The 26,246-nt window shown below is 48.8% G+C and overlaps 1 protein-coding gene across 3 annotated transcripts; it reads right to left on the reverse strand.

The window, feature by feature from the left end:
- Positions 1 to 21,664: 21,664 nt before the first annotated feature.
- LOC116832207 (urotensin-2 receptor-like) lies at positions 21,665 to 25,450 on the reverse strand. Of its 3 annotated transcripts, none has more exons than XM_032792776.2 (2): positions 25,230 to 25,450; positions 21,665 to 23,398 (listed from the first exon to the last, which is right to left on the reverse strand). In XM_032792776.2, the coding sequence occupies exon 2, from the start codon at positions 23,225 to 23,227 to the stop codon at positions 22,079 to 22,081; it is 1,149 nt and encodes a 382-aa protein (XP_032648667.1). In that variant the 5' UTR covers positions 23,228 to 23,398; positions 25,230 to 25,450; the 3' UTR covers positions 21,665 to 22,078. The 3 variants fall into 3 exon arrangements, with proteins under 3 accessions (XP_032648667.1, XP_074927812.1, XP_074927813.1); XM_075071711.1 differs by having other exon boundaries at positions 21,665 to 23,996; XM_075071712.1 differs by lacking the exon at positions 25,230 to 25,450 and adding an exon at positions 23,913 to 24,255.
- Between the last annotated feature and the right edge of the window lie 796 nt (positions 25,451 to 26,246).

Raw genomic sequence — 26,246 nt, forward strand, 5'->3', positions numbered from 1 at the left:
CGAACCCCAGTGATGGGGGCTGTATAAATAGATAGACAAATCTCCAAGTTTTTGGGAGAGCTTTGATTGTAGATGAAAATATCCATAGGAATGTGACATCCATCCATTATAGGTAAGAGGTGAATCACAAGTTTCCTACATGTATATGTTGGTGTAGTAAGTGTCCAGTTAATCCCTCCAGCTGTAATTGTGATGAAATTCATTAGCATGCTTTGGCATTACTGCCTGTCTCTCATATCCAGCTCCAGATATAACACCACTGTAGGAATGCAGGGTGCTTATTCTGAAGCTTATTCTCCCACACAGATCTTCTGTTTCTCTAATTGCCTGCACAGTCAATTTCTCTAATTGTATGTGCATTAGAAGACAAGATATCATTGCCATAAACACTCAGGAGGAACAAATAATGTGCTCTTACTCTGTATGGTCTCCTGCTGTCCTCATCTGTATTCCAGACAGCCCTGGGAAGCGTTCATTTCACACATGAATGGGCTAAGGCCATCTGAGATGTACCTGTGCTCTGTGGAACTCGGGGAAGTACTGCAAACTTCAGGAACACGCAGCAGCTTGGAGACTGAGCCAAGGCCCATTGAAATGAATGGGAAAGTTTTCATTGATTTCTCAGGCTCTGAATAGGGCTTAGATGGTATTGTGCTTCGAATTAGGCTGACTTGCTGCAGGGACAGCGTGCACTGTGATACGTATTGATGTGACACTCATTTACTGTGTTGTGGCAGAGCAAGCCCCACAGCCTCTTGCAAGTTTTCACTGTATTGTGTGATGTTGATGCTACTGCTCTGCTGTCGCCACCTTTGCTCAGAGATTTCAGGCTGCTGCTAGCTATGATGGGATTAGTGCCCTTGTTGTATACTGGGTTCCCAAGCAAACCGAGATTTTTGTCACTCTGATTCTAGCTGAAAAGGTATGAATGAAATCAATGGCTCCATCATGCCTATAGTCTGACCTCTGCGCAGTCCTAACCTGTCCTAGAGCTGTGTGTGGATAACGGTCTAGTCCATCGGCTCCCAAACTTTATTGGTTCCCGTGTCACTTTCTTAAAAAATGGTCGTGAAGTGAATGGATGGAATTTCATGCTCACGTACCCCAGGGTACACTGGAACAGGGTGCTCTGCCCCTTTAAGAGTGAGGGGGTCTGAGGCCAGGTGTATTATCAGCTCCAGCTGGGAAGGGGTTGGGTGATGCCTGTGAATGGGCTGATACAGTGCAGTTGGAAGAGGCTCCTGTGGCAGAATGAAAGCTACTGGGCCAGGCAGCGGAATAGCTCTTTTTGATGAGGTTTTGTTTTAATTAATACACTGTGTGCTGAGCGGGGAGACTGACAGAGACTTGGGCATAGAGTTAATCCTTCCTAGGCTGGGGAGACAGGCCAACAGAAACATACCGCAATTTAGGAACCCCTGGTTCAAAAGGGCTAGGGGCGTCCTAGCCCATAGGAAACACTGACAAAAAGAGCAGGGCAGAAGGTGATGGACACTGAGTTAATCTTCTCAGGAGCAACGGATGGAGAAGCTGAGAGGATTCTGCATGCGCTTAATAGCCAGAGCTTTTAATCTGGCCCTGAGCTGAAAGCCGCTCAAATCCTTTGGTGCATTCCTAGTATCTCAGATTTAGGAAGGTGCTTAAGAACTGCTTTTCCCGTTAGTGCGTTGGTTCAGGCACTAATTCCTCAGCAGTTCAGCTTGGCCTGGGGACTGGATTCACCCATGTGTAATTAGCTGCCTGTTGCTTTTCGGTTTTTCAGTTAAAAAGCCCCAGCAAGCACAGAAATCCATCGTAGCCAGTGTTAGCTTTATGTGACAGGAATTATAATGGACAAATTGATTTGCCTCTTTGCAGATTTTAGGAGCTGTTATTAAATAGCTCCTGTTGTTGAAAAAAGTTGCAGATGAGCTGAACTGGTACATCACGTTGGGAGCTGTTTCGAAGCCTGAAAATGACTAGGCTAGTTTATTATCCATACAGTATATAACCTCTGCCTAGGAAGGGCCTACCAGCTTTAGTCATGGAAGCGCTGGGAACTCCCCTGAATGAAATTCAGCAGTGCTGGTGAATCCTGATTGTCTCACACTGTGATTCCCCAAAAGCGTATGTGCTAGCTACAGGAGAAGACTCTCTTCCTCCAAATATTGTCGTCTTTCGCACATGTACAGGAGAAATAACTTGCTCACACACTCACTCCTCTCTCTCCAAAGCAGACAAGCTTTTTTCTCAAGCCTTCTCACATCTCCTTTCTCTCTCGCACGAACAAACAAACAAACAAACAAACAAACATGCTCCTAGGCAGCTTGGGTTACTCTGGATCCAATATCATGTCCTCAGGGTCACTGCATTGGGATGTCACTTCCTTGCTTTTGACATTTTTTCCAGGGCCACCCAGAGGATTCAGGGGGCCTGGGGCAAAGCAATTTCGGGAGCCCCTTCCATAAAAAAAAGTTGCAGTGCTATATTCTTGTGAGGGCTCCTCCAGGCCCGGGGGTCTGGGACAAATTGCCCCACTTGTCCCCCCCGCCCACGTCTGGGCGGCCCTGGTTGCTTCCTGCTGCAGCATAGCCCTTCGGGGCAGAGCAAACTTCCTAAGCAAATGTCATCATCTCACAGAACACAGTGCCCCATTGAATGCCAGTGAGCCGTCCCTTCCACGTTACCTCCCTGACAAGTGAATGTGCTAATGGATGGCACTGCCTGTAGCTGGTCATGTGGAAATTTGTTCATGTGTCCTCTCCCCCTCCATACTCCCAGATCTCCCTTGTCAGCAGGCTGCATGACAGCCTGTGCTTCCCCCTCCCACCCTCTGTCCTGAAGGATGTACACAGCCAAAAACTAAGACACCAGGGTGGCTTGGTAGTAGTGCCAGTATGATCCTGTTCTGCTGTCCCTGCCACAGTGTAAGGAAACATCTGCCCTTTAACTCAGCTTGTCTATATTTTTCATTGATTTATAAGAGCACCCTTATAACCATCATTTCAGTGTCAGGAGATAATCACATGCTGTCCTGCCTCTGTGGGAGCCCCAGCATGCTGAGCGGAGTCTGCATTTCAACTGCCTCCCAGGGCAGCTTTCTTCTTAATGCTGCCAATGCAAGAGATCCTTGCCAGGTTCCTGCAGAGGAGAAAGGCTAAACCGTGCGGGGTGGAGCCATTCCCCAGCATGCCAGGCAGATGGCATTTGCTCAGTCTCAAGCAGGTCTCTCAAGTCTCCCTCCTTTGAGTCCCACAGTGACGCAACAAGTTTGGCATCCTCTCAGAGTTAGGTCACACAGCAAGCAGGGCAGCAGAAGAGGTTTGAATAGAACCCTGGTCTCCTGAATGAATAACATGCTGTCTCTCTTATTTTAGGTCTTTGTCACACACTGGGGCCTTGGCACGTTGAGAAGTGTGGCCTCAGGAGGAATTTAATAGGCTCCTGCAGAAATTGACACCTCTTCTTCAGACTATAATGTTCTTGAGGAGCAAACTCTGTAGAGAAAGTCGCAAAGGTCCTTTCCTGTCTCAGCTCCCACTCTGTCCACTTTTTGTAACTAATCTCAAAAACAGAGCACAAAATGGAACATAAGTATTTAAAATGGATGTTAGTTACCTCTGTTGATTCAGTGTCCAACGGCCCAATCCCGCAAGGCACTGAGCACCTCATGGGATGTGCTGTGTACTCTTAGCTCCATAGAAGTTAGTGGGAGCCGAGGGTGCTCAGCACCACACTCCAAATTCAGTAATGGTTGCTGCTTCCAAGGCTGAAAATTGGGCCCTCCTCTGGAAGGAGAAACGACATAATTTAAATAACATTAAGGGCATGTAACGCAAGCTCACTTACCAGAGCCAGGAAATGGAAAGTGATAGCTTAGCTATTTAGGTGGCATTTCAAAATACATATGATTGATTTACCTGACCAGCTAGAATGGTTCTTAATATGTCACTGCAGCTCATCCACATCCACATGCATTCATCGAAGGACATTCTTCTCTTAGGAGGGCACAGAGCCTACTTTATTTTTAAATAACACATTACTTAACGTGTGGACCATGGGGCCGACTATGCAACACTTACTCATGCCGAGAAGTCCTTATATGAGCATTCCAATGGCGTTCACAGGAATAAGCACTGTACAGTGTGAGCAAGAGTCTGACCTGCTGCAGAAATAACAAGACTCATGCATTTCCTTTGTCATTCAGGGATTCTGATGCTCTCTGCTAACCCTTGTAAATATAAGTGATTGACATCCCTTCTCCATCTTTTCTCTGTTTTAGAATGAAATGAGTAGCTCATCTGTCTAAATACACACACGCACACACACACACACACACACGCACACACACACCCCCCCCCCCCACACACACTTAGCTGTTGTGCCATGAATTGTTGGCATGATTTTTTGCATGACGGTAGCTCCATTGTGCAAAGAACTGCACAGATGCATCGGAAGAGATTGACCCACAAAATCCCACAAGACTGACACAGGGTGGGAGAAAGGAAGTACTATTCTACAGATGGGGAACTAAAGCACAGAAGGACATGTCTAAGAGCCCCAGGAAGTCCATGTCAGAGCCAAGAGCTGAATCCAGAATCTCTAGCAAATCTTACATAACCACGAGATCATCCTTCCTCTTTGTTCCATAAAGAAATAAACTATTTGTGTAAGTATGAGAAATAAACGTAAACCTGTCGCTTGGAATTGTCCTTAGTTCTCTTGCCATTTCAGCCATGAGGTTATGCTGTGGAGTTTTAACCTTTCACCACCATATTCTCCTATCTATTCTCCTTCCCCCACCCTGCCCCAAACATCCAAGAAATCCTCAGGCAATACGAAATCTGGGCAGCACACCACAGGAGGTGATGTTTTCTATGAAGTGCTGTGATTTGGTAGATAGGAGAACAGGAAAAAGGCAATCTTTTGGTCTCCTTTGGTCGCCCCATCATGACTGTTAAACTTCACTCTCATGCGTACTGTGAGCAGTAGCGCTTTGATGCCTGACCCTTTGCATGCCTTAAGGTTTGTCAGATGTTTCTGTGAGCACGAGGATGTTACTTTCAGAGCCCTCGTAGATATATTGGAATTCAGGCTTTGAATTCATAGCTCATCTGGGATTGGGGACTGTTTGATATTTCTTTTATTTTCAGAAGAGAAGTGTTTGTGTTTAAGTGCCAGAAGATATTAACCAAGGGCATTTTTTTTTCCATCTTGCTTCTAGTGGAGCAAGGATAATTCTGGTTATCTGCTTTGTTTCTAATCACATCCCACACATGGCTGCCCCCAGGAGATTTCAGCTCGCTAGCGAGAAACCTGACTTTTCCATATCTCTAAGTCCCCTCGAGCTTCCATTTGGCCTGAAGTTATCACTGACTGATGAAGTTCAGTTTAACTTTCCTTAACTTCTGAGAAAGCTGAGACTGTCTTAGAAGGTTGTGCCTTAGTGGTACGGCAAAATGCTCCTAGCGTGGCTGCAGTCATACTGGCAAAACTGCGCTTATGATGGTGCAGTGTATGCCGGTTCCCCAAACCGACAAGCAGAGTTCTGTTGGTATGACTGTTTCTATACTAGGGTGTGTACTGGCATAGCTATGTCAGAGTTTAAGGCCAGAAGGGACCAGGAGATCGTCTCTGACCTCCTGTACATCACAGGCCATTAAACACCTCCCAGCTTCTGCTACAACAAAGGCAACAACTAGAATTAGACCAAAGTATCACAGTCCAGAGACCACAGGCAGAGAACAGCAGGGAAGGAGGTATATCAATGCCTGAGACCCCTGCAGTAGCAGGGAATTGATTAAGTGAGATATAACCAGATAATCCCGGGAAGTGGCCCATGTGCCATGATGCAGAGGAAGGCAAAAACATCCCAAGGTTCCTGCCAATCTGGGGAAAAATTTCTTCCTAATCCTGAATATAATTATCAGTGTGTTGGTAAAAGAAATCACACCCGTAACTGACATAACGATGCCAGCAAATGTTTTTCATGTGGACGAGGCCTCAGTGCTACTGCCTTGTGTTAGAGCAACTGAGAGCGGAATGTTAGACTGAATGCTGCTCAGACAGAATCATGGTGGCTGGCCCTCCTGAAAAAAGTGGAGTGTCTTTGCCCTTTCAGATACCTACACCATTTTGATGGCAATCTTACTTCTTTTGCATCTGACTGCACCATACATTGAATGTCATTGAAATCCAGTTCTGAGCTTCCAAGGCTCTTCCCTGATCTTAGTTCTGTCCTTTCAGATGACTGGTAGACTTCTAGTTCATGATGCAGAGATGGGGATTCGCCTGGCAATCCATGCACAGGTATATCCAAAACTGGATTTCTGTTATTCATGTTGCTTTCTGGGTTAACAGGTGGATCCCTTTAAACAATTCAAATGATGGTATAGCCATTACCAGCATCCTTTCCCACATTCTGATGTTTCTTTCCAGAACCCTACATGTTCTGGATCATGACTATTTGTGGATTGCATGGCTTCCTATGTATATTGAGATAAAAAGAAGCACACCTGTTGGCAATCCCTATATTCAAACTCTGAGGAATTGGAGGTGGAACATTGTTACTAGAGGATCCTTAAATCTGGGTTTTGCTCCCCTTGTGGGGCTGTTATAGTCTGAGAGTGTCGGCCTTTAGGAAGAGTTCCAAGGATGGTTTGGGCTGGTGAGTTGTATGGGGCAATCTTTCTTGCTGCAACTGATAATTTTTTAAGTGGGCAAGTGTGTATGTATGTTGCCCCTTGTTATCAATTACAATGGGGTGTATACCCCACACTGACACTGCAAAGGCTAAGGGGAGCTGAAGATCTTAATTAGTAAATCTAGAGGGAGGGCCAGGCCCAATTCAAGATGAGTCCCATCTGAGGGAGGAGCTGGGTGGTGAATATACAGGGAGGAAGCCCAAAGTAGAAGGGCTGGGTTGGGCTCCCCTCCCTCTCGTGGTAGTAGAGACACTGCAGGGTGGAAGAGGAACCCAAGGGGAGAATAGGCCTTAGGATGCTGTCTTGAGAAGATGCCCTGGAAAAGGGTCAGGAGAGATGTAGTGCAGCCCCTGAGGTGGAGTAAGCTTCTGTGATGAGCTCTGATAAAAGGGCAGGATCTTGATGTCCAGAGGGAGAGCCCTGGGAGACATTCAGTGGAGGAACAGGGCAAGGGAAATTTCAGAGGGATAAAACGTCAAGCCAAGGAGGGCAGAAGTTTGGTTAAGTTTATATTTTCAGTTGGAATTTATTGGAGGACTCCAGGGGTTACCCTGTGAGCCCCAGCCCTGGAAGAAGGGTGAGCCTAGAGGGCGTATGGAGCCTGAGAACATAGAGAGATTGTGGAGCCTGAGAGAAACGCAGGTACTCAGTGGATCCAGAAAGGGGCTGTGGCAGAGGCCGGCTGACAAACTGAGGTCGAAAGATGCTCAGGAGGTAGCAGGGTGAAACGGGGTCTCTGGGCTGGAACCCAGACGGGCTGGGTTTCTCAACTAGCCAGTGGGGAAAGAGACGTGAAGCTCCGTGATATAAGGGGATATAGACTTGGAAAGCCATGAGATGTGAGGACCATGGGGCTGAGAGTCATGGGCTGGAGACCTGATGTAAGGACTTGGGATTATTGTTAGTGGGACTGTAAGTGACCTGGACCCAGGGCTGAGTATAAAAATTCCTGTGCTGAACTTCTCAGTCAAGGGGGTTCCATGTTGATGCTGTGATAGCAGCTAGAGATCGAGGTCCCATTGTGCTAGGTGCTATACAGTCGCATAATGAGACAGCCCTTCTCTGAAGAGTTTACTGTCTAAATACGCAGCAGACAAAGGGTACGTCTACACTACAGGATTATTCCGATTTTACGTAAATAGGTTTTGTAAAACAGATTGTATAAAGTCGAGTGCATGCGGCCACACAAAGCACAATAATTCGGCTGTGTGCGTCCATGTACCGAGGCTAGCGTCAATTTCTGGAGCATTGCACTGTGGGTAGCTATCCTGTAGCTATCCCATAGTTCCCGCAGTCTCCCCTGCCATTGGAATTCTGGGTTGAGATCCTAATGCATGATGGTGCAAAAACAGTGTCACGGGTGATTCTGGGTAAATGTCGTCACTCATTCCTTCCTCAGTGAAAGCAATGACAGACAATCATTTCGCGTCTTTTTTCCCTGGATTGCCCTGGCATACGCCATAGCATGGCAACCATGGAGCCCGTTCTGCCTTTTGTCACTGTCACCATATGTGTACTGGATGCTGCTGACAGAGGCGGTACTGCAGTGCTACACAGCAGCATTCGTTTGCCTTTGCAAGATAGCAGAGATGATTATCAGTTGTTCTGTACCATCCACCGTGCCATTGTAAATTGGCGATGAGATGACGGTTATCAATCATTCTGTACTGTCTGCTGCTGTCATGGGTGCTCCTAGCTGGCCTTCCCTGAGGTCGGCTGGGGGCGCAAAGACAAAAATGGGAATGACTCCCCGGTCATCCTCTTATGTTTTGTCTAAAAAATAGAGTCAGTCCGCCTAAGAATATGGGCAAGTGTACTAGGAACCAGAAAGCACTGCCGCTCCATTCAGCAGCCCCAGAGACGCGAAATGATACTGCATGCCATTCAAGTGCCCGCTGCAACTAACCCCACCCTTGCTTCCCTCCTCCACCAACCCTCTGGCACTGGCAGTGTCCCCCAATTTGGTGATAAGTAAAAAATGCAGGAAGAAACATTGACTTTTTAGTGAGAAAAATTAGAGGAAAAGCCTCCAGCTGATATGAGAGTCCAGGCAGGACATTAAACGGCCGCAGGGAAGGAGTCCAGCATCCCGCTGCTATATAGTTCCAGGCAGACATCAAACGTGGGGGAGAGGAGCCCAGCCTCCCGCTCGCATTAGCGCACGGCAGTGCATGAAATCTTTTCTTTAACATGAAAGGGGGGCCGGAGCCTCAGCCCCCCATTGCATGATGAGAAGTTACCAGCCGTTCTGTACCATCTGCTGGGAATGACTGACTCACCACGAGGCCAGCCAGGAACTCCGGCTGATGATCGACGATGAGATCAGTCATATACTCGTCCTGCCACTTGGAGGGAGGGAGGATGCTGCTGTCAGTGCCACAGCACCGGTGTCTACCAACAGCATGCAGTTAGACAACGGTGACATTGAAAAAAGTCAAGAAACAATTTTTTTCCCTTTTCTTTCACGGGAGCGAGCGAATTGACAAGAACTACCCGAACCACCCCGACAATGTGTTTGACCCTAACAGGCAATTGGAGCCAGCCAAGAATGCAAATGCTTTCGAAACTGCGGGGACGTGGGATAGGCTGGAGTCCTCAGTACCCTCTCCCTCCTCCAATGATCATCCATTTGAATCTTTGCTTCGTACCGTGTCACAGACAGCAACGGCTGTGGCCTCTGTTCTATCATAGCCTGGAGAATTTTTTCAATGCTTTGTCATTCGCTTTTTCGTAGCTTCGGGGTGGGGTTGTCTTGGCCTGGATCTGGTGGTGGTGTCTGTTTCTGTTTGGGCTTCTGGCCTCTTCTGGTCTTTGTTGGGGGGTGTAAGGGGGAGTGTGTAGACAGATTGCTCTCCCCATACAGCGATCAGATCCAGTATCTCCCGTACGGTCCATGCTGAAGCTCTTTTTGGATTTGGGACTGCATGGCCACCTGTGCTGATCAGTGCTCCATGCTGGGCAAACAGGAAATTAGATTCAAAAGTTCGCGGGGCTTTTCCTGTTTATCTGGCCAGTGCATCTGAGTTCAGATTGCTTTCCAGAGCAGTCACAATGGTGCACTGTGGGATACCGTCCGGAAGCCAATACCGTCGATTTGAGGCCACACTAGCCCTAATCCGACATAGCAATACCGATTTCAGCGCTACTCCTCTCATTGGGGAGGAGTACAGAAACCGATTTAAAGAGCCCTTTATATCGATATAAAAGGCCTTGTTGTGCAGACGGGTGCAGGGTTAAATCGGTTTAACGAGTAGTGTAGACCAGGCCAAAGGATTTCAGAGAGGTGCTGTGACTAGCCCAAGTCCACGGTGCGAGGCAACACAGGTGAGCCAGCACCTATGGAGAAGTGAGCTGTGTCAGGCAAAGGATTGGTTCTGCTTAACTACCCTGGAACAAGGAGAAACCGGGCACCAAAATGTGACTGTCCCTGGCCAGATCCTGGGGCAGTGCAATTTGCAATGCCCCTTGCTCTGGGCTTGTGGCAATTCCACAGTCTAGCCAAGGAGCCTTAGGCCCTGCGCCTGTAGTGAGGTCTATGGAGATGAATCCCTGCACTGGTGGGACACTTCATGGGTTCAGGGATCCGCCCACACAGAGCTCATGGCAGGATTGGGACTTTACTTTTTATTCCTTTGAAAAACGCAGTGTGAATCAGTTGTGAGGTTCACACCACCCTGCCGGGCCCAGAGATCAGATGCCTAGGAAGGCAGGTAAGATTGTCTGAATTCAGTGAGTTATGAAGCTGACGTTTTCCCTCAGAGATTATCTGGGTTTCCAGGTCCATTAGGTTATCTGGGCGCAGTGCAGATGAAAGCTCAGCTAGTTCTGTAGCCTGAAAGCAGGCAGTGACTGTAGGCCCACAGGCTTAGCCCTCAGTGCTCACATTCTAAGGACAGATTTTTTTTCCCTAGACGTAAATTTCGAACCAAGCAAGAATTTTATGACTGAACATGAATCAAGCCCTGGGAAGCTATAAAAACACAATTTCTTTTTAAAGAGCTTGGAGCAGCCAAATTAAATTGCAATCAAGCTACTGAATACAAGCCAAACTAACGGTTATTAAACGGGAACATGCTCTTACTACCCCTGGTCTGCCAGCATAACAAGGGACATATGTTTAGGGATGTATTTCCAATTCGGCACAGTAGGCACATATCTAAGGGCATTGGCATTCTAGGGCACTAAAAGTTAAAAAGTTAATATATACAGCTCCCCTGCGGGAGGCTGGGCTTCTGCCCAGTGTGTGGGACTGGAGCAGGGTGAGTGTCTGAGTCAGCCCACCCAGGGGCACTGTGAACCATGGGCGGGCAGGCGGCTGCTGAAAGTGCTGGGAGCGTCTCAGCTCCCTTCCCAATCATGGCCACCCTACTGCCTCTGCCTCATGCTGGGGAGGGAGAGGGAGAAGCATGGCCAAAACCCCATTTACTTGCATGGGCAGAGCTGGAGCGCGGCTACCGCTCCCGGCTGCAGGAGGGAAGACACTGGGGAACGCTCACAGCGGGGAGAGGTACAGTCCCTCCCATTGTACCTCACCTGGGGCAGGTGGGCTGCACCCCGGATCTGACCAGGAGTGCCAAGCCTGGTGGATGGTCTCATGCTTTACCAGGGAGGCTGTGTTTATATTTCTTTTCAATTAATTTTTTATGAAAAACATGAAGGTCAGCTGTAGGCAGGGGGTGCACTGAAGATGCTGTGCCTAGGGTTGTGTGAAAGGGGTAAATCCGGCCCTGGTTATGTTCTTAATGAAGGCATGCTGTTGCAGGGACTATCCAGGAAGTAAGGGCAAGGCCTGGGAGAATTTAACTGCTCAGGTTCCTTTGGGATCATAAATTGCAATATAAGCTCTCAGCAGAGAGAGGAAACTTGAAGTTAGAGCTGACGGATTTCTGATACTACAAGGACTGGAAAGGCGATTGTCTGCTGTAATATCACTTGGCTTGTCATCTTGCTGAGCTCTTTGGACTCTGCTACAAAGGTACCTCAGTCTATGTGTGACTTATGGTCAGACCTCATGTATTAATGCAGCAGTTCACAGTGAATGGGTCGTTCTATCACTCCCCAAGATGACTGTTATCACTGCAAGGGATATTTGTATTCCAACGATCCTTTCTATTGAGCCAGTACAGAACAGTGGAAATTGGTGCATTTAGTAGAGATATAGGCTCACGTTCTCGTCTGATGTGAATTTGGTATTGTTGCATTGACTCCAGTGGAGAAGCACTAATCTAGGCCAGCAGAGAATTTGGCCCATAGACCATTTGCTCTCTTTCCTTGCTTTTCTGGGTGGATGTAGTGCTTATGAGAGTAAGGGACTCATAGCATTGGTCTGAGTCGTGGCATAAGCAGGCACTATGCAAATTTAAACTCACTTGGATCTGCTAATGCCCATTGATCATGTACTGTGCTATGCCTTGTATCCTTGTCCTGGGCTCCACAGACAGCTTGGCCAACAGCCCTCAATAATAATGACCTGCTTTTCCAGACCTGGGCCCACACATTTCAGTCAACACTAGCTGAATAACCCTCCTGTTATTCCTGTTGTGGGTTACTTCATGCATAGTGCAGGGGAGGGGGAAGTTTCCTGTGAAGGGGGGGAGGGAGTGGAGAGAGGATAGCAGGGGAGCAAGGGGAGCTACTGACAGCGAGCAGGGTGGGGGAAGGGAGTCCTGGTAGTTCCTACTGCTGTTCCTACAACAGTTCCTCAGTGACCCTGTAACCTCCCGGGAGCTGGCTGCCTGTGCTCCAACACCCCTGCCACCCACCCAGGTGCCATTGTCCTGTCCTGTCCCCCATTGCCTGTTCCCCTGGTGGCTGGCTTGCAAGTTCCTGCCTCTCTCCTGGGCTGGATATCTCCACTGGGACCTGCAGTGGCTGGAAGATGGGACCAGGCTGGGGCAGGAAGTCCTACCTGCTCCCTGGTGGCTGGCCTGATTTTTTGAACCATGGGAGCCTCTCCGCATCCAGCCCCTCCTTCAGGTCCCACTCTTGTCTCTGTCCCTCACCCCATTGCATGCATGTGGGTGGCGGAACGTAGCCGAGTCCCTCTCTCACCTCTATGAGATTTGTAGGGTGGAAAACTTTGGGGGTAATGGAAACATAGATCTGTACCCCAATATTTCCACTGTGGGGGCATTAGCCCCCCAGTTCCATTGCCCTTGGCTGAGTTTAACAGTTGTGTCAAATTATCTGGAGGTTTTCCAGTATGCAAGAACTAGGATGAGATTCACCAGCCTATTTTTCTCTCTTGACTTCAGTGGCATTTCTTCTCTCACTGTGGTCTAACTCAGAAGTTTCAAACCCACTGTCTCCAAAGTCAAATGCTAGTGCCCTACACTGTCACACTGCTGTAGCTCTCATAAAGATGGTTTGCTGACTGAAAATACCAAAATGTGATATTCCAGCTGTTTCAATTCTAAGAGTGCTTTGCATTGCTACCTTCAGCTGCGTTGTCCTCTGCACTGAATTCTCTCCAAGCCATACTCTGGAAACAGAACTGGGACTCAAGTCCAAGGGTATCACAGAATACCAGTGACTCACAGACCCTCGCAGCCATTTTGCATGCAATAATTCCATTTGAAAAATGCTGGTAGTTAATGTTTTAGGCTCTTTCGAGCAGGAAGCTATGAAGTAGGCAGACAAAGTGATCAGCGTGCATCTGGGTGGATGTCTCTCTCTGCTTTTTTGGGATAAACAAACTCCAGAAAAATGGAAGCTGAGTGCACCCTTGCCTACCTGAAAACCATTCAGCACAGCCAGCCCTCTGCCCACCTGCTTTTTTCAATTTCATGCACTTTGGGAATCGAGACAAGCACTGGTTCTGGCAAAGGAACGTGCACATGGCATGAAAGGGATAGATGCTGCCTTCAACTCCCAAGGAATGGGGATTGGCTCTGCCAATAGGCTGTAGAAGAGGGAGCTGCCTTGAGGTTTCTTTCTGAAGAGTGGGCCCAAGGTTTAAGAGGGGAAATACTAATTTGTAGTTAAATACTGTCCTCTCACCCTTGGGTCTGAAAGCACTTAACCCACATTCCCAGTCAGGTGCCAACATTAGGCTCACATTTTCAGAAGGGGTCCCTCCATTTTTGGGCACCCAACTCGAGTCAACTTTAGTATTTCACAAGCCTGAAAAATCAGACCTCAGGTGTCTCCAGACTGGCATCCAGAATTGGCCCCTGATGCCAATACATTGTCTTACTCTCTGAAGGTTACATAACCGCTTGTTCTCTAAGAAGTTTTTATTGGCGAACCAGGGTATATGTTTTTTACTGCCAGAATTTCCATGACAAAACCTTGGACTTCTCAGTTTTGTACATAAAATATCAATGGGTGTCTGCACCCATTACTGAGCAAGGCTCTTTCTTTGACATTTACCTATTTGGTTGTTAACTTGGGATTTTGTGATCTTTAGAGATACTTTTAAATGATTCATGGCAGCTGCTTACTACGTAGCTAACAGACACTAAATCTAATAGCACTCAAAGTTCTGACTGCCATGGCTTTCTCCTTTTTAAAACTAAGTTGGGGATGTTGGCAATTTTTTTTGTCCTGGCAAAACCATGACTTCCCAGGACAAACAACCAGCCTTCTGGATGAAAAATGGTTGGAATGACTGAGTTGAGCGGTAAGAGTCTATTTTGAGACATAAACGTAATCTAATTCAGTGATGTGTTGACTAATTATTTCCCAGCTTTATAGTAACGCTCCTTTTAGTCAGAGATGCTCTTATGGGGTGCTTTGCTGTGGGCAAACCAAAATAAACTCAAACTGTCATTTAAAATAAATGTTTAACATGGCCTACTTGTTTCATTCTCTGTTGTGATGCTGTGAGTGACACTTAGCTACAGGCTGTAGAGTTTACAGTTTAAACCATGCAAAAAAAAAAAAAGGGAATATATGAATTTTAAATTGATATTTTGTTTTAGCACAGCGAAGTGGAACTCCAGTGAGAGAGCACAGGGAGGGATTTCAGTTTAATCTCTACATTAGTACATGCAGCCTGGAGCAAACCTGTCCCTGCATCACAGACCGTGCGTGTGTGGTGGTGGTGGGGGGTGTATACAGTGGATCTGCTGTGGTTCTGCTGTACAGGGTAGGGGGCAGCATTGCAGGAGCCTGAATGGGGTCTACACTCGCAGCTCTGGTAGGCTGCAAGGCTTGACTCTCTGGCTGCATCTATCCCACGAGCTGTGGCTGTGATTCCCCGCTCGTGTACACTTACCTGCGCTAGGTCTCATGGGAGCTAGCATACTAAAAATAGGAGTGTAGCTGTGGTAGCACGGGCAGCGACAGCACTGTACTAGGTCCCCTGAGTACAAACCCGTTTGAATCCTCTGGATATGTACTCAGGGTGGCTAGCCTGTGCTGCCACTGCCTGTGCTTCTACTATTTTTATCATGCCAGCTCATATAAGCACTAGCGCGAGTACGAGTACATGAGCTGGGACTCACTCCCTAGCTGGTAGAGTCAATGTAGCTTTGGACAGAAACTGGAGAGTTCATCGCTTTATGGATCGTCTGGTCTTCCCCCTTAAGCTGTAATGGCCCCACTCCTGCTCCATGCACTGGGGAGGGTTCCTTCTGCTTTTGTCCCCATGGAGTTTCCCCAGCAGCTGACCAAATTACTTGGGATGGCTGCTGAGGAAGAGGTTTGGATCATACCACATGCACTGATAGAGCCTGATCCATTGGGAATCTTTCCATGTTCCTCAGTGAGTTTTGGATCAGGCCCATAGCAGCATTTTCAGGGGACATGCAATCAAGGTGTGTGTGTGTGTGTGTGTAAAGACAAATTAGCCATGGGCATGGAACTGGGCAGACCACCCCTTCCCTTTATTAACACCGAGGGGAAATGCCCCGATTTCAGTTGAGAGTGGAGGGAAGAGTTAGGCTAAGTGACATCCTACCCCTTCCTCCTGACTCTATGCAAGCTCCCACACCTGTGGTCAAAGGGATGGGGGGTTGAGAGGTTGGGCACAGCTGGGTGAGAAGTGGACAGAGGGGGGAGATGGTCTCTGTATGGGGGCCCAATCCCTTCCAAATCCATGGGAGAATCCTTGCAGGAATTAATCCAGCCTCTGTTTTAACTGGCAACCATTTTGTAAAACTCGGATGCTATATTTTTGCATAAAACCTCTCAGGGATTGGCACATGCGAGATTGAATTTGGAAGTGCAGAAATGATTGGCATTGTTTGCCATTGGCAGCATCTCCGGTGTCTTATACAACATGAAATAGACAGGTGGCATAAAGCGACACAAATAGGTGGGGCCTGATCTCAGCTGTGGCTGGAGCAGCATTTGGCATATCTTCATAAGGGAAGTGTATATGCCAAGGTGGTTTTAAGGCAAAGCTGATCTTATGCAACAGAGGATCTGGCCCTGTCTTTCCGAAGCACTTCACTTGGAAATACATTGCTCGAGAACTGCGAAGAGATTGCACTTCTGACTAGTTAATTCCAGGGCTGCATTGATCCCAGAGAGAAATGGCCAATCAGATTTTATTTACCAAGGGACACGGGTCTTGATGTTGTTTATCAGCCCTTACCCAGACCAGGAGGCATTTGGACTGAATGAGGAAAACCAGAGTGAGGGCTTCGTGGTTTGGCCCTGTATTCTGAAGAAGAATAAAAAATGGAGCCCAGCCAGATGTGCACACTAAGGCAGCAAGGCAGCCTCATGCTTAGGGTTCACAGTCACAGCTGGTGTGTATTTATATACAGCTGCTGGTGGTGACGAGTCCCAGCCTGACAGCTGTGCAAGTTAATATTGAACTATGTGTTTGTGGAACAAGGACAGCACATCAGGAGGAGTGAGCTTCTCCAGACGGCTCTCCCAGGGACGGCTCAGTATCCAAGGCCCATTCAGACCTTGGCCACTGCATGGAGACTGCCAGCAAGGGGTGAATGAAATAGTGCAGGTTGTTTTGTGACATGCACCCCTCCCCACTCAGAAATGGATTGAGATCACAAATTTGTTTAATACAGGCCACCCATCAGCATCCAGATGGTAGCACCACTGGCCCAGCCTGGTACTGAACTAGTGACCTAGAGATGAAAGGCTCTGTAGATCCCTGTTCCTAATCCATCCACTCCATGAACATCCGGCTTTAACAAAGGAAAGAAAACTATAAATGTTGATTACTTTTGTCCAAATTCTCTATGAGGAGCAAGAGACAAGTGTTTTTAGCAATGAGCTTCAGAAGGATTCCCATCCTTTTAATTCCCGTGGGGAGTGAAGTCAGACCCCTGCAAGTTTGGGGTTCCCACTGGGATCTGGTTTGGGTTTTCCCGTGTTCCAAATCTCCAGCCTGGAGAGCGAAAGGCAGCTGCAGCAAAACAATTTTTAGCTCCTTGTAGGAATGGCTGGAGAAATGAATGGCCTCTGAAGTCTGGAATCCTGGCCAGGCGCAGGTGTTGCAGAAGAAAGATACAAACACCCTCTTGGGCTCCAGTAACTGCCGTAACCATTACACACCTTGAAGGGCATACACTATTATAAAAGATGAAGGGCCAGATGTGCAGTGTTCAAACTTGGGTGCTTAAATCTTGGACTCTAAATCCATATTTGAGGACCGAAATAAAAGGGGCCTGGCTTAGATTCACAGCTGCCGTCAAAGGCCTGTGGAGTCAGGCAGCCAGATTCTCCTTGTGACAGCACTTCAGTGGTGGCTAAAGTGGAGGCGATCTCAGTGATGTGACTGAGAGGAAAGTTTGGCCCCACGCACTGGTTGTCTATTGACACCAACCTAAATCAATAAAACCTGCAGCAGGAATGCATGGAGGACGTGCTTTTGTCCTTGTGATTCACAGCATACCCACGGCATGCACAGGCATGCATGGTACCCAGCACACCCTAGCATACATTATAGCTAGCCCTGGCAGATATAACAGCCAGCGTACATCTCCTCCTGCCAACAAATCACATGAGTGCCAGAGCGTTAGCCTCCAGATTACAGTCGATGTGCCTAGAGCATTTCATACCATATATACAGGTATATGTTTGATAAATACCACACACCTTTGTGAGTTCTCAGTTCACTTTCATAGTGGAAAGATTCTACGTGCTGATTTCTGGGGTAGCAGAGGGGCAAGCGAACTAGCTGGTTTCATTCCTGGTTTGTTTGTCACACATTGACATGCCTGATGATCGGTGATGGATGGGTTCTTGTTCTGAGAACTCCTTAGAAGGCAAGCTCCCTGGGGCACAGACTGTCTTTTTGGTCTGTGTACACACAGTGGCTAGCACAGTGGGGTCCTAGTTGGAGCTGAGCAGGAATTTTTTGATGAAACATTTTTTATTGGAAAAGTAGCTCAGGTCCAAGGTGGAATTTCTGGTCTAAACAAGAGTGAGACCCAGAACAGCCAACAACCCAGTGGCTAGAGCACTCACTTGCGATGGGGGAGGCCAGGGCTGGCTCTAGCCATTTCGCCACCCCACGCACGGCGGCACGCCGCGGGGGGGCGCTTTGCTGCTCACCGGTCCCGCGGCTCCAGTGGATCTCCTGCAGGTATTCCTGTGGAGGGTCCGCTGGTCCCGCGGCTCCGGTGTACCTCCCGCAGGTGTGCCTGCGGATGCTCCACTGGAGCCGTGGGACCAGCGGACCCTCCACAGGAACGCCTGTGGGAGGTCCACCGGAGCCGCCTGCCACCCTCCCGGCAACCGGCAGAGTGCCCCTCGTGGCCTGCCGCCCCAAGCACGTGCTTGGCGTGCTGTGGCCTGGAGCCAGCCCTGGGGGAGGCCCAGGTTCAATCTCTGCTCTGCATCAGGGACTCAAACCAGGTTGTCCCAGGCCACTTGGATCTACCTCCACAGTCTGTCAACCAGCATAGCCACACTTGTGTGTGTGTGTGTGTGTGTGTAAAATTTACTGCATGTATAAACCACCAACAAATTACTGCTCCTACTTCCCCGCGCAGGAAGAGGGGTTTGCCTCAGAGGGCTGTTCCTGAGCCCCAGTGCCTCCTGGGAACACTCCTGGCATGGGGCAGTTCTGCACCCATGAAGGCCCTGACCTGGCCTGCAGTTCTAGTCACTGCAATGCCCACCACAGAGCAGAAACCCCCAGCAGAATAGGTGAAAATATAAGACCTAGGGAGGATGAAAGGGCTCCTGGTCTGAGCCAATGGAATGGGGACTCAAATCAAGTAGGATACAGCTGTGTGGACAACTTCTGGGACATCCCCCCTGCAGAGTTCCCATTGATTTCTAGTGCATATGTGATCTGTGCATGCAAATATGAGGTCAGAACTGAGCCATTAAGTATTTGAATAGTCATAGATTCCTGCCAGAAGGGCACAACAGTGATTTTACAGATATCATTAACCAAATAGTTTATGTCTGTCTACAAGAAGGCAGCTCCTTCTTTGTACTTGGCAGACAGTAATAAACTACTCGGGTGCCAGGGTTGTCCTTTGCACTTGCAGGCTCTCTATCTGCTGGCTTTGAGCAAACCCAGGCATCCATTTTACTACTTCGACGTGCAACTGATGCCACAAGCAATTCCTGGGGTTCCAGACCTAAAGGACCTGCTGCATGGGGCTAGCCAGGCTGGTTTACATTAGTTTTGTAGATATAGTGTAATCTCCCCTTGAGACCCTCATGCAGCTGCTATAGATGTGAATGTATCAAGTAGTAAAACAGACCCCTTGATCGAGTGCCCAGGAAGGTTAAAGGTTCAGATAAAATGCGCCATCATTGGACATTGAAGTGTCTTGGATTTGAAATGTCACCAGGGATCGTTCACTTGTCTGCAGGGGTCTGGTATTCTCTTCACTTTGTGTCCATGTTGCTTTAACTGTGACCGTCCCACTGAGACCCCAGCCTGGTTAGGAATAGAAAACAGCAGGGCTGCTGCCCTTCACATGTCATCCTAGCATAGCGCATCTTGTCCTGTCCCCTGGGAGCACTGTGGGGAAGAATGAAATGAGGCCTCAGTCCGGAATACAGCCAGGAGACACAGCATAAATCAGGAGAACGTAGCACTTCCTGCTTCCCATAGACTGCCCGTCAAAGCCGCAGCTGGCTAGCTTCACGTTACACAGCAGGGCTTTTGGGTCAGCCAAGTGTTCAGTGGCGCACAGATTTTGTTGCATGTAGGGTTGGCGTGTTGGATGTTTTAGGCCTTCAGTATTTTATGAAGGGTGGAATATTTTGGAGCCATTTTGATTTCAGTGGGCCAGATTCTTGGCACAACCCCACTGAGGGCAATGGGGTTATGCTGATTTTTGCCAGGTGAGGATCTGACCCTGTGTCTTTTAATATCCACCCTCCAGCATCCCCCTTTGCACTTCAGAGGCCTGATAGGCCCAGTTTTCCAAAAGAGGCCTCTAATTTTCAGCGTCCAATGTTAGACACTTTGGGCTAGGTTTTCAGAAGAGTTCAGCGGCCAGCTGCTCCTGCTGAGGCATCTGGATGAGAGGCTGGGTTCTCAAGTGTGCTCAGGACCTGGCAGCTCTCATTTAGAACAATGAAAGCTGCTGGGAGCTGAGACCTTTGGAAACCCTCGTGTTTAAATGGGAGCTGCACTCTCTTGAAACTCTGGGCCCTGGAGCCTGACTCACAGAGGTGCTGAGTGGCTGAGCCTCCTTTTGCCTTCAAGAGGTGCGCCTGGAAACGGGGGGATCTCCAAACTCAAGGCCATGTTTTAAAACTTGACCCTTCATAAAGACACAAGTAAAATGAGCGAGCACTGTGTAGATGTCAGGATACAGTGCTCCCCTTGAGCAAGCCACTGCACCGCCCCGTGCCTCAATTTCCCCATATGTAAAATAGGGATAATGATGCTGACCTCTTTTGTCTAGTGCCTTGAGAGCTACAGATTAAAGGGGCTATGTAAGATCCAGGGATTATTATTACGTCCTTTCACTATCTGACATCAGGAAAGAGTGAGTTATGAAGAGCACTAATTGCTGTGCCTTGAAGAGCCTCTGCATCTGTAAGTACAGTGTGGCCTAGTGGCTAGAGCAGGGGACTGACACTAAGAACATGTGGGTCTATTCCTGTTTCAGCAGCTGACTTGTTGTGTGACAGCGAGTCAATGAAACGCTGTGCCTCGGCTTCCTTGTGCATAACACGGAGACGATAATGTTTCCCCTCCTTGGTAACATGCTTTGAGACCTCAGCGGGGGGCAGGAGGTGGGGGTGAGGGCTGTTAGATCCATGCAGAGAATTCTTTTTAAAAATGCACAGGAAGCATTATAGATTCAGCTTCTCTTCTCCCCAGTCACAGTGTGAAATGCTCTGTTTGGGAACAGAAGGTTACCAGCTACAATGGATACGTGAGTGCAGTTCCTACCAGCAGAATGTTCCTCACCCACAGCAGCTCCGCGTTTGGCTCCATGCCTTAATTTGCTTCTAATTCTGTCCTTCGGCTGCAATTCCTTTGGCATGGCATAGTGTTATCATCACAGGGAATGGGAGCCAGGGGTCAGAGCGATAGGAGGACTCCTGCATTCGTTCTGTGAGCATCTAAGGGGGGTTGGTCTTAGGCGCCATCGGAGAAAGCTCAAAATATCACTTTCCGAGATGAGTGCTTGGTTTGAGGGGTGCCGTCTGTGCTGTTGCTAATGGGGTCAGCTGCCATCGATTCTCACTTGTGTATGGGGGAGGAGAGTTACTGAGGGAGGGGAAGGAAAGGTCGCCCGGGGAGTGAGTGAAAAGTTCTCCATCCCACCTTGGACGTTTGAATATTCTGACTCAGTGCACAGGAGGAAGCTGAAGAGTCTCATTTGTGTGTTCCCTGACTAAGGCCAGGGGTAAGACCCGTGCATGAGACCTGATTCTCTTCCCATATACACCAGTAGGTTGCTACTACCAGTAACCATTACAGTAACTAGAAAGAAGGAGACTCAGGCATAGTGGATTTATACCACTGTAAAACCAGAGTGAGTTAGTCCAGAACCAGCCACGCTTCTCTCAAACCCTCCAGTACCTCCCTACAAAATTCAGACTGGATTAACACACGTCAGAAACACAAGCTGCTTTTTCTTTAATTGTACTATTTTCACTTCTTATACAACCAGCCATGTCTAGTCTAGCATTATTGCTTAAAAAAACATAAAACCATCTAAACTAATATTTCAATAACTTAATTTTAAAATGTTATGGGACAGCTGTAATCATAAAAAAAGTGTCAATGTTACAGGTTATCATTACAGATGAGAGAGAAATACATCAATACACCATAAAAAAAAAAAAGAGAATGAAAAAACCAAAAGGCTTCAGGTGAGAAACAAAATTGATGGCATTGGAAATAAATGAGTGCAGATCGCTATGGCACAATCTCTGGACTCAGCGTTAATGCATTATGAATCTGTTAAGACTTTGCCTTTACAATGTTGCACTTTCAAGCAACACAATACTGAAGTCAATATTGATTTTTTTTTCTTGGAGATGTACCTTCAGGCACTGTTGTTTCCCACAGGAACATGAGTGAGCACGTAAGTCTCTGTGCAATGCTGACTGCTTGTGGAAAGGGATCTCCCAGAAATCCTCTGAAATCGATTCCTCCTCTGGAAGTACCCACTGCTGCTATTGAAAGACCGTTGCCTGTTCCTCAAGTATTCCTTGTAGTTTTTGGTCAGCAGGGTGTAGAGGAAAGGGTTGATGCAGCTGTTGCTGTAGGTCAGGCAGGTTGTCAGATAGTTAATGTTCCTCATGGCCTTGGGGGACAACGGGAAGGATTCGTAATATTGGAAGAGAAGCTGCCAGATCCAGAAGGGCAAGAAGCAAGCCCAGAAGACCAGCACTATCGTGAAAATTAGATACAGAACTTTTTGATTAGGCAGCCGCTTGGTCTGTTTGAAAGAGGCTGTTTGGGACACCCAGTAGGTCCTGGCTAGTCTAATGTAAAGGTATCCAATGATCACCCCTGGGCCAACAATACTGGTACAGAAGAGGATGGTCAGATAGATTTTGTAGGACAGCTTGCTCCAGGTGGGCAGACAGATGCTTTTGCGGTCTCTTTGCACCAGCTGGATCATGATAAGCATTGGGAGCGTGAGCAGCAAAGACACCACCCAAATGACAATGGCAATGGCTTTCCGGTAGCTTTTGGACCTCTTCACCGTGTCCAGGGGCTTCAGCACCGCGAAGTAGCGCTCTGTGCTCATGACCGTCAGGGTGAAGATGCTAGCGTGCATGGTGAGGAAATCCAGACTGAACAAGATGCGGCACCCGACGTCTCGAAAGTACCATTCCTGGATGAAGTATGTCCCAACGATGAAAGGGATGGTGAGTAGGTAGAGCAGGTCTGCCAAGGCAAGGTTAATGATGTAAATGTACATAGAAGCAGAGTATCTCAGGTAATGGCACATCACCACCAGGGTGTAGACATTGCCCGTCACACCGATCACACACATAATGGAGAGGATAGTCCCGATGGTGCAAGTGGCTATCATGTCCTCCATTGAACTGGCAGCTGGAGCATTGTCCCAGGTGGCATTGTAGGAAATGTTGGGGCTGATTCTGAATGGGCTCCCTTCACTTGCCTTCATGGCCATCATGGTGGTTGCTGAAAACCTGCTCTCTAGCTCTTCATTTACAGACATCCTCTTGAACTGCTAACTCAACGGCTCTTCTCATACCTTGGGCATTCCCAGGTCAGTTCTTTTCAGCCAGGGGACTTGAACAGGTACGAGGAACAGGATCATTTCTTAGCAGGTTTTCATCAGATGGAGAAAGGACTCCGTGACAATGATCTGCACAATGGATCCCAGTTTCTATACAAGGCAAAATGTATCAGAAAAGAAATGAGTTAGATGTTTGGCAAAACAACAGAGATTATGATGTGGTAGCCACCCCACTCTGAGGCATATTTTCACACCGCTTGTGCAGGCTGCAGATGTTCTGCAATGGCATTACTGGCACGTGCAAAGATGCACGTAATTTTTTGCAAGATCAGGCTGTGAAGGGCCCTATCCTTCACTATAGTGCCATTTCCCAGGTTGCTAGTCAGAGGGAAGCTTAGGAGGACGTGCAGATCACTAAAGGGCTTTATAACCACTACCACAAGATTGGACAGGCTTCTCTTTGATGTTGATGGCTTAACAGCCATCACCACTATGAAACCAGTCTGCTCTGGCAGTTATTAATCTTCTCAATATGAAGGAGTCTAAGACATCGAGAAGAGGGATAACAAGCCTTCAATTAACAATCTGCAACCAAAACTCTCTGTATTTTTTTTGTGTGTGAGATACATATGTAAACAGACTGAGTTCCACACAGCAGCCTTACACAGAGAAGTCATGCTCTTCACAGAACAACTTTTCTCTGAGGTTCTTATTATAACCGAGATTGCAATTTGCACATGGTGGTTAACTGTAAAAAAAAACAATCAGAACTTATATGCTACTTGAGTATAAAATCATGCTATAGGAGAATTCACTAAAAGCGAGCTCCACTGTGAGTGTATATACAGTTATTTATTTTGACACAACTAGAATGAATCTGCATGCTCTGAGTGTGTATGTAGACACTCTACAGCGCTTGAATTTCCAAACCCTTTGGATGTGGTGCTCTCCATGAAGACCTCCACACACTCTCTTGTGTTCGCATTATGTATTTTTACTCACTTAAGCCCAGGCTTCCTCTTCCCCTGGAAACCCCCGCCCCCAGGAGAAGGCTCTGGAGTACCTAATCCATGCCAGGCTGCCCCCAGCTGAGCTTTCCCTCCCCATTGTCCTCTCAGGCCTAATCATGAGAGAGGCAGTGGGGCCAATCCCCAACCTGGGCAGATCCCGGAGAGGCCCAGTGCGTCCACAGCATCTCTGGCTCTTGCCCTTCATCCCATTAGCTCCCTGGCAATGGACCCACAGTGCCGGGGCCCTTCCCTGGTTATGGCTGCAGGGAGGGTGGGAACAACACTACAGTGGCCATGGAGCCTGAGGGTGGAGGATGTGCACCCCATGGCTTGTCCAATCCTCCACCTGGCCCACCCAGACACCACTGCTCCCCCAGCACATGGCAGTGCCAATGAGGCTTGTGAGGAGGGTTCATATACAGGGCCAGTCTGGTGCCTAGAGGCCTCCCCCCACCCCCGCCCCGCACAGTCCTTGGGGCAAGGGTACAGGAGACTAGACATTCCAATAAACCCAAACACCCCAGCGGGCGGGGACTGGATCAGACCCCAGCAGGGCCCGTTCTCCACCCAGCCTGGCCAGGTCTGCTCTGTTCCAGCCAAGCCAGCCCCTCAGATGCTCCAGAGCCCAGCAGAGCTGCACAGCCCCTGCCAGCTCCCCCTTGGGCACCAGCTGCCCTCTCCTCCCTCCCTTCACCCGGGCATCGCCTCGCTCCGCCGCCGGGCCGCCCGAGGGAGCGAGCCCCACGACAGAGACAGCGGCGGCCCCGCTCCCCAGCTTACCCCGTTAGAGCGCAACGCACGCGGCGCGATCCGCCATCCGCGCCCCGCCAGCCCCAGCGAGCCGCCCCGCCCGATGGAGCGGCTCCGCTTCAGCCCCAGGCTGGAGTTCGAGCTAAAGACGGAGTCGCCCTGGCTTCGCTGCGCTTGGAAGCCGAGTTAGGAGCGCACCTGCCCGGCCAGACAAGCCCTACCCGGAGCGATGGGACGGGGCGCGGGGTCTGTTCCAAGGGTCCCTGCAGCTCCGCCAGTTTTCGCGCGGGGCGCTCGAAGCGGAGCGCAGCGCTTGGATCAAAGGGCAGGTTTAGGGGGAGAGCCCGGCACCTCCGGCTCTCTGCTCTGCTCCGCTCCCCCTGCTCCAAGCGCCGTGTTTGCTCAGCTCCGGACACCGTTACCTCCGAGGCTTCACCTGATCACCCAGAGCCCACGGGCTGCGCGGCTTCAGCAACCTAGGGAAATCGTGACCGTTTTAAAGCAGGTGGTAGTAGTAGCTGGCATCCCTACGCCCCAATGCACTTCCCCCCGTCACCCACACACACAGGCACCTCCATTTACCCTCCCATACACCCGCACCCACCCACCCTGTACACGTCCCACACTCATAGACCCCTATACACCTCCCCCCCACAGTCAGTCATACAAAAAAAATTAACCGGACCATTCGCCCCCATACTCACACACACACACCCATGCCCCCATACACCCCCTATACACCCATCCCCATTCACCCCCCCATACACACAGACACACACCCCTGTACACCCCCCATACTCATCATACACCCCCTACACTCCCCATACATACACACACACCCATACACCCCCCATTTGGCCCCAAACACCCCCCTATACACCCATTATACACACACACTCGTTCTCTCCAAGCAGCAGTTCAGAGCATCTCTCATCAGTCACAGGTTTCCCAGCTGGTCCAGCCTGTTCCCCCAGCACCGCTTCTGTAGCCCTGGCATGTTCCATTTAGCTACAAGAGAAACGAAGCTTCATGCTCAAACCTGGCTTTTAAATCCAGCTGCTGAAGTTTCCTAGGGAAAAATAAAATGGTGGTTTTGGGGTTTTTTTTGTTTTTTTTTGTCTTTTTAAAAAAGGGGGTCTTGGAGCCAGAACTTTCCAAAAGCGAGGACAAGCCCAGGCAGATGGTCAGAGACCTCCGTGCATCTACAAAGGCGATGCTCAGAAGCTTCGCCACGTGTG

Source organism: Chelonoidis abingdonii, chromosome 13, assembly GCF_003597395.2.
Source record: "Chelonoidis abingdonii isolate Lonesome George chromosome 13, CheloAbing_2.0, whole genome shotgun sequence".
Classification (NCBI taxonomy): Eukaryota; Metazoa; Chordata; order Testudines; family Testudinidae; genus Chelonoidis; species Chelonoidis abingdonii.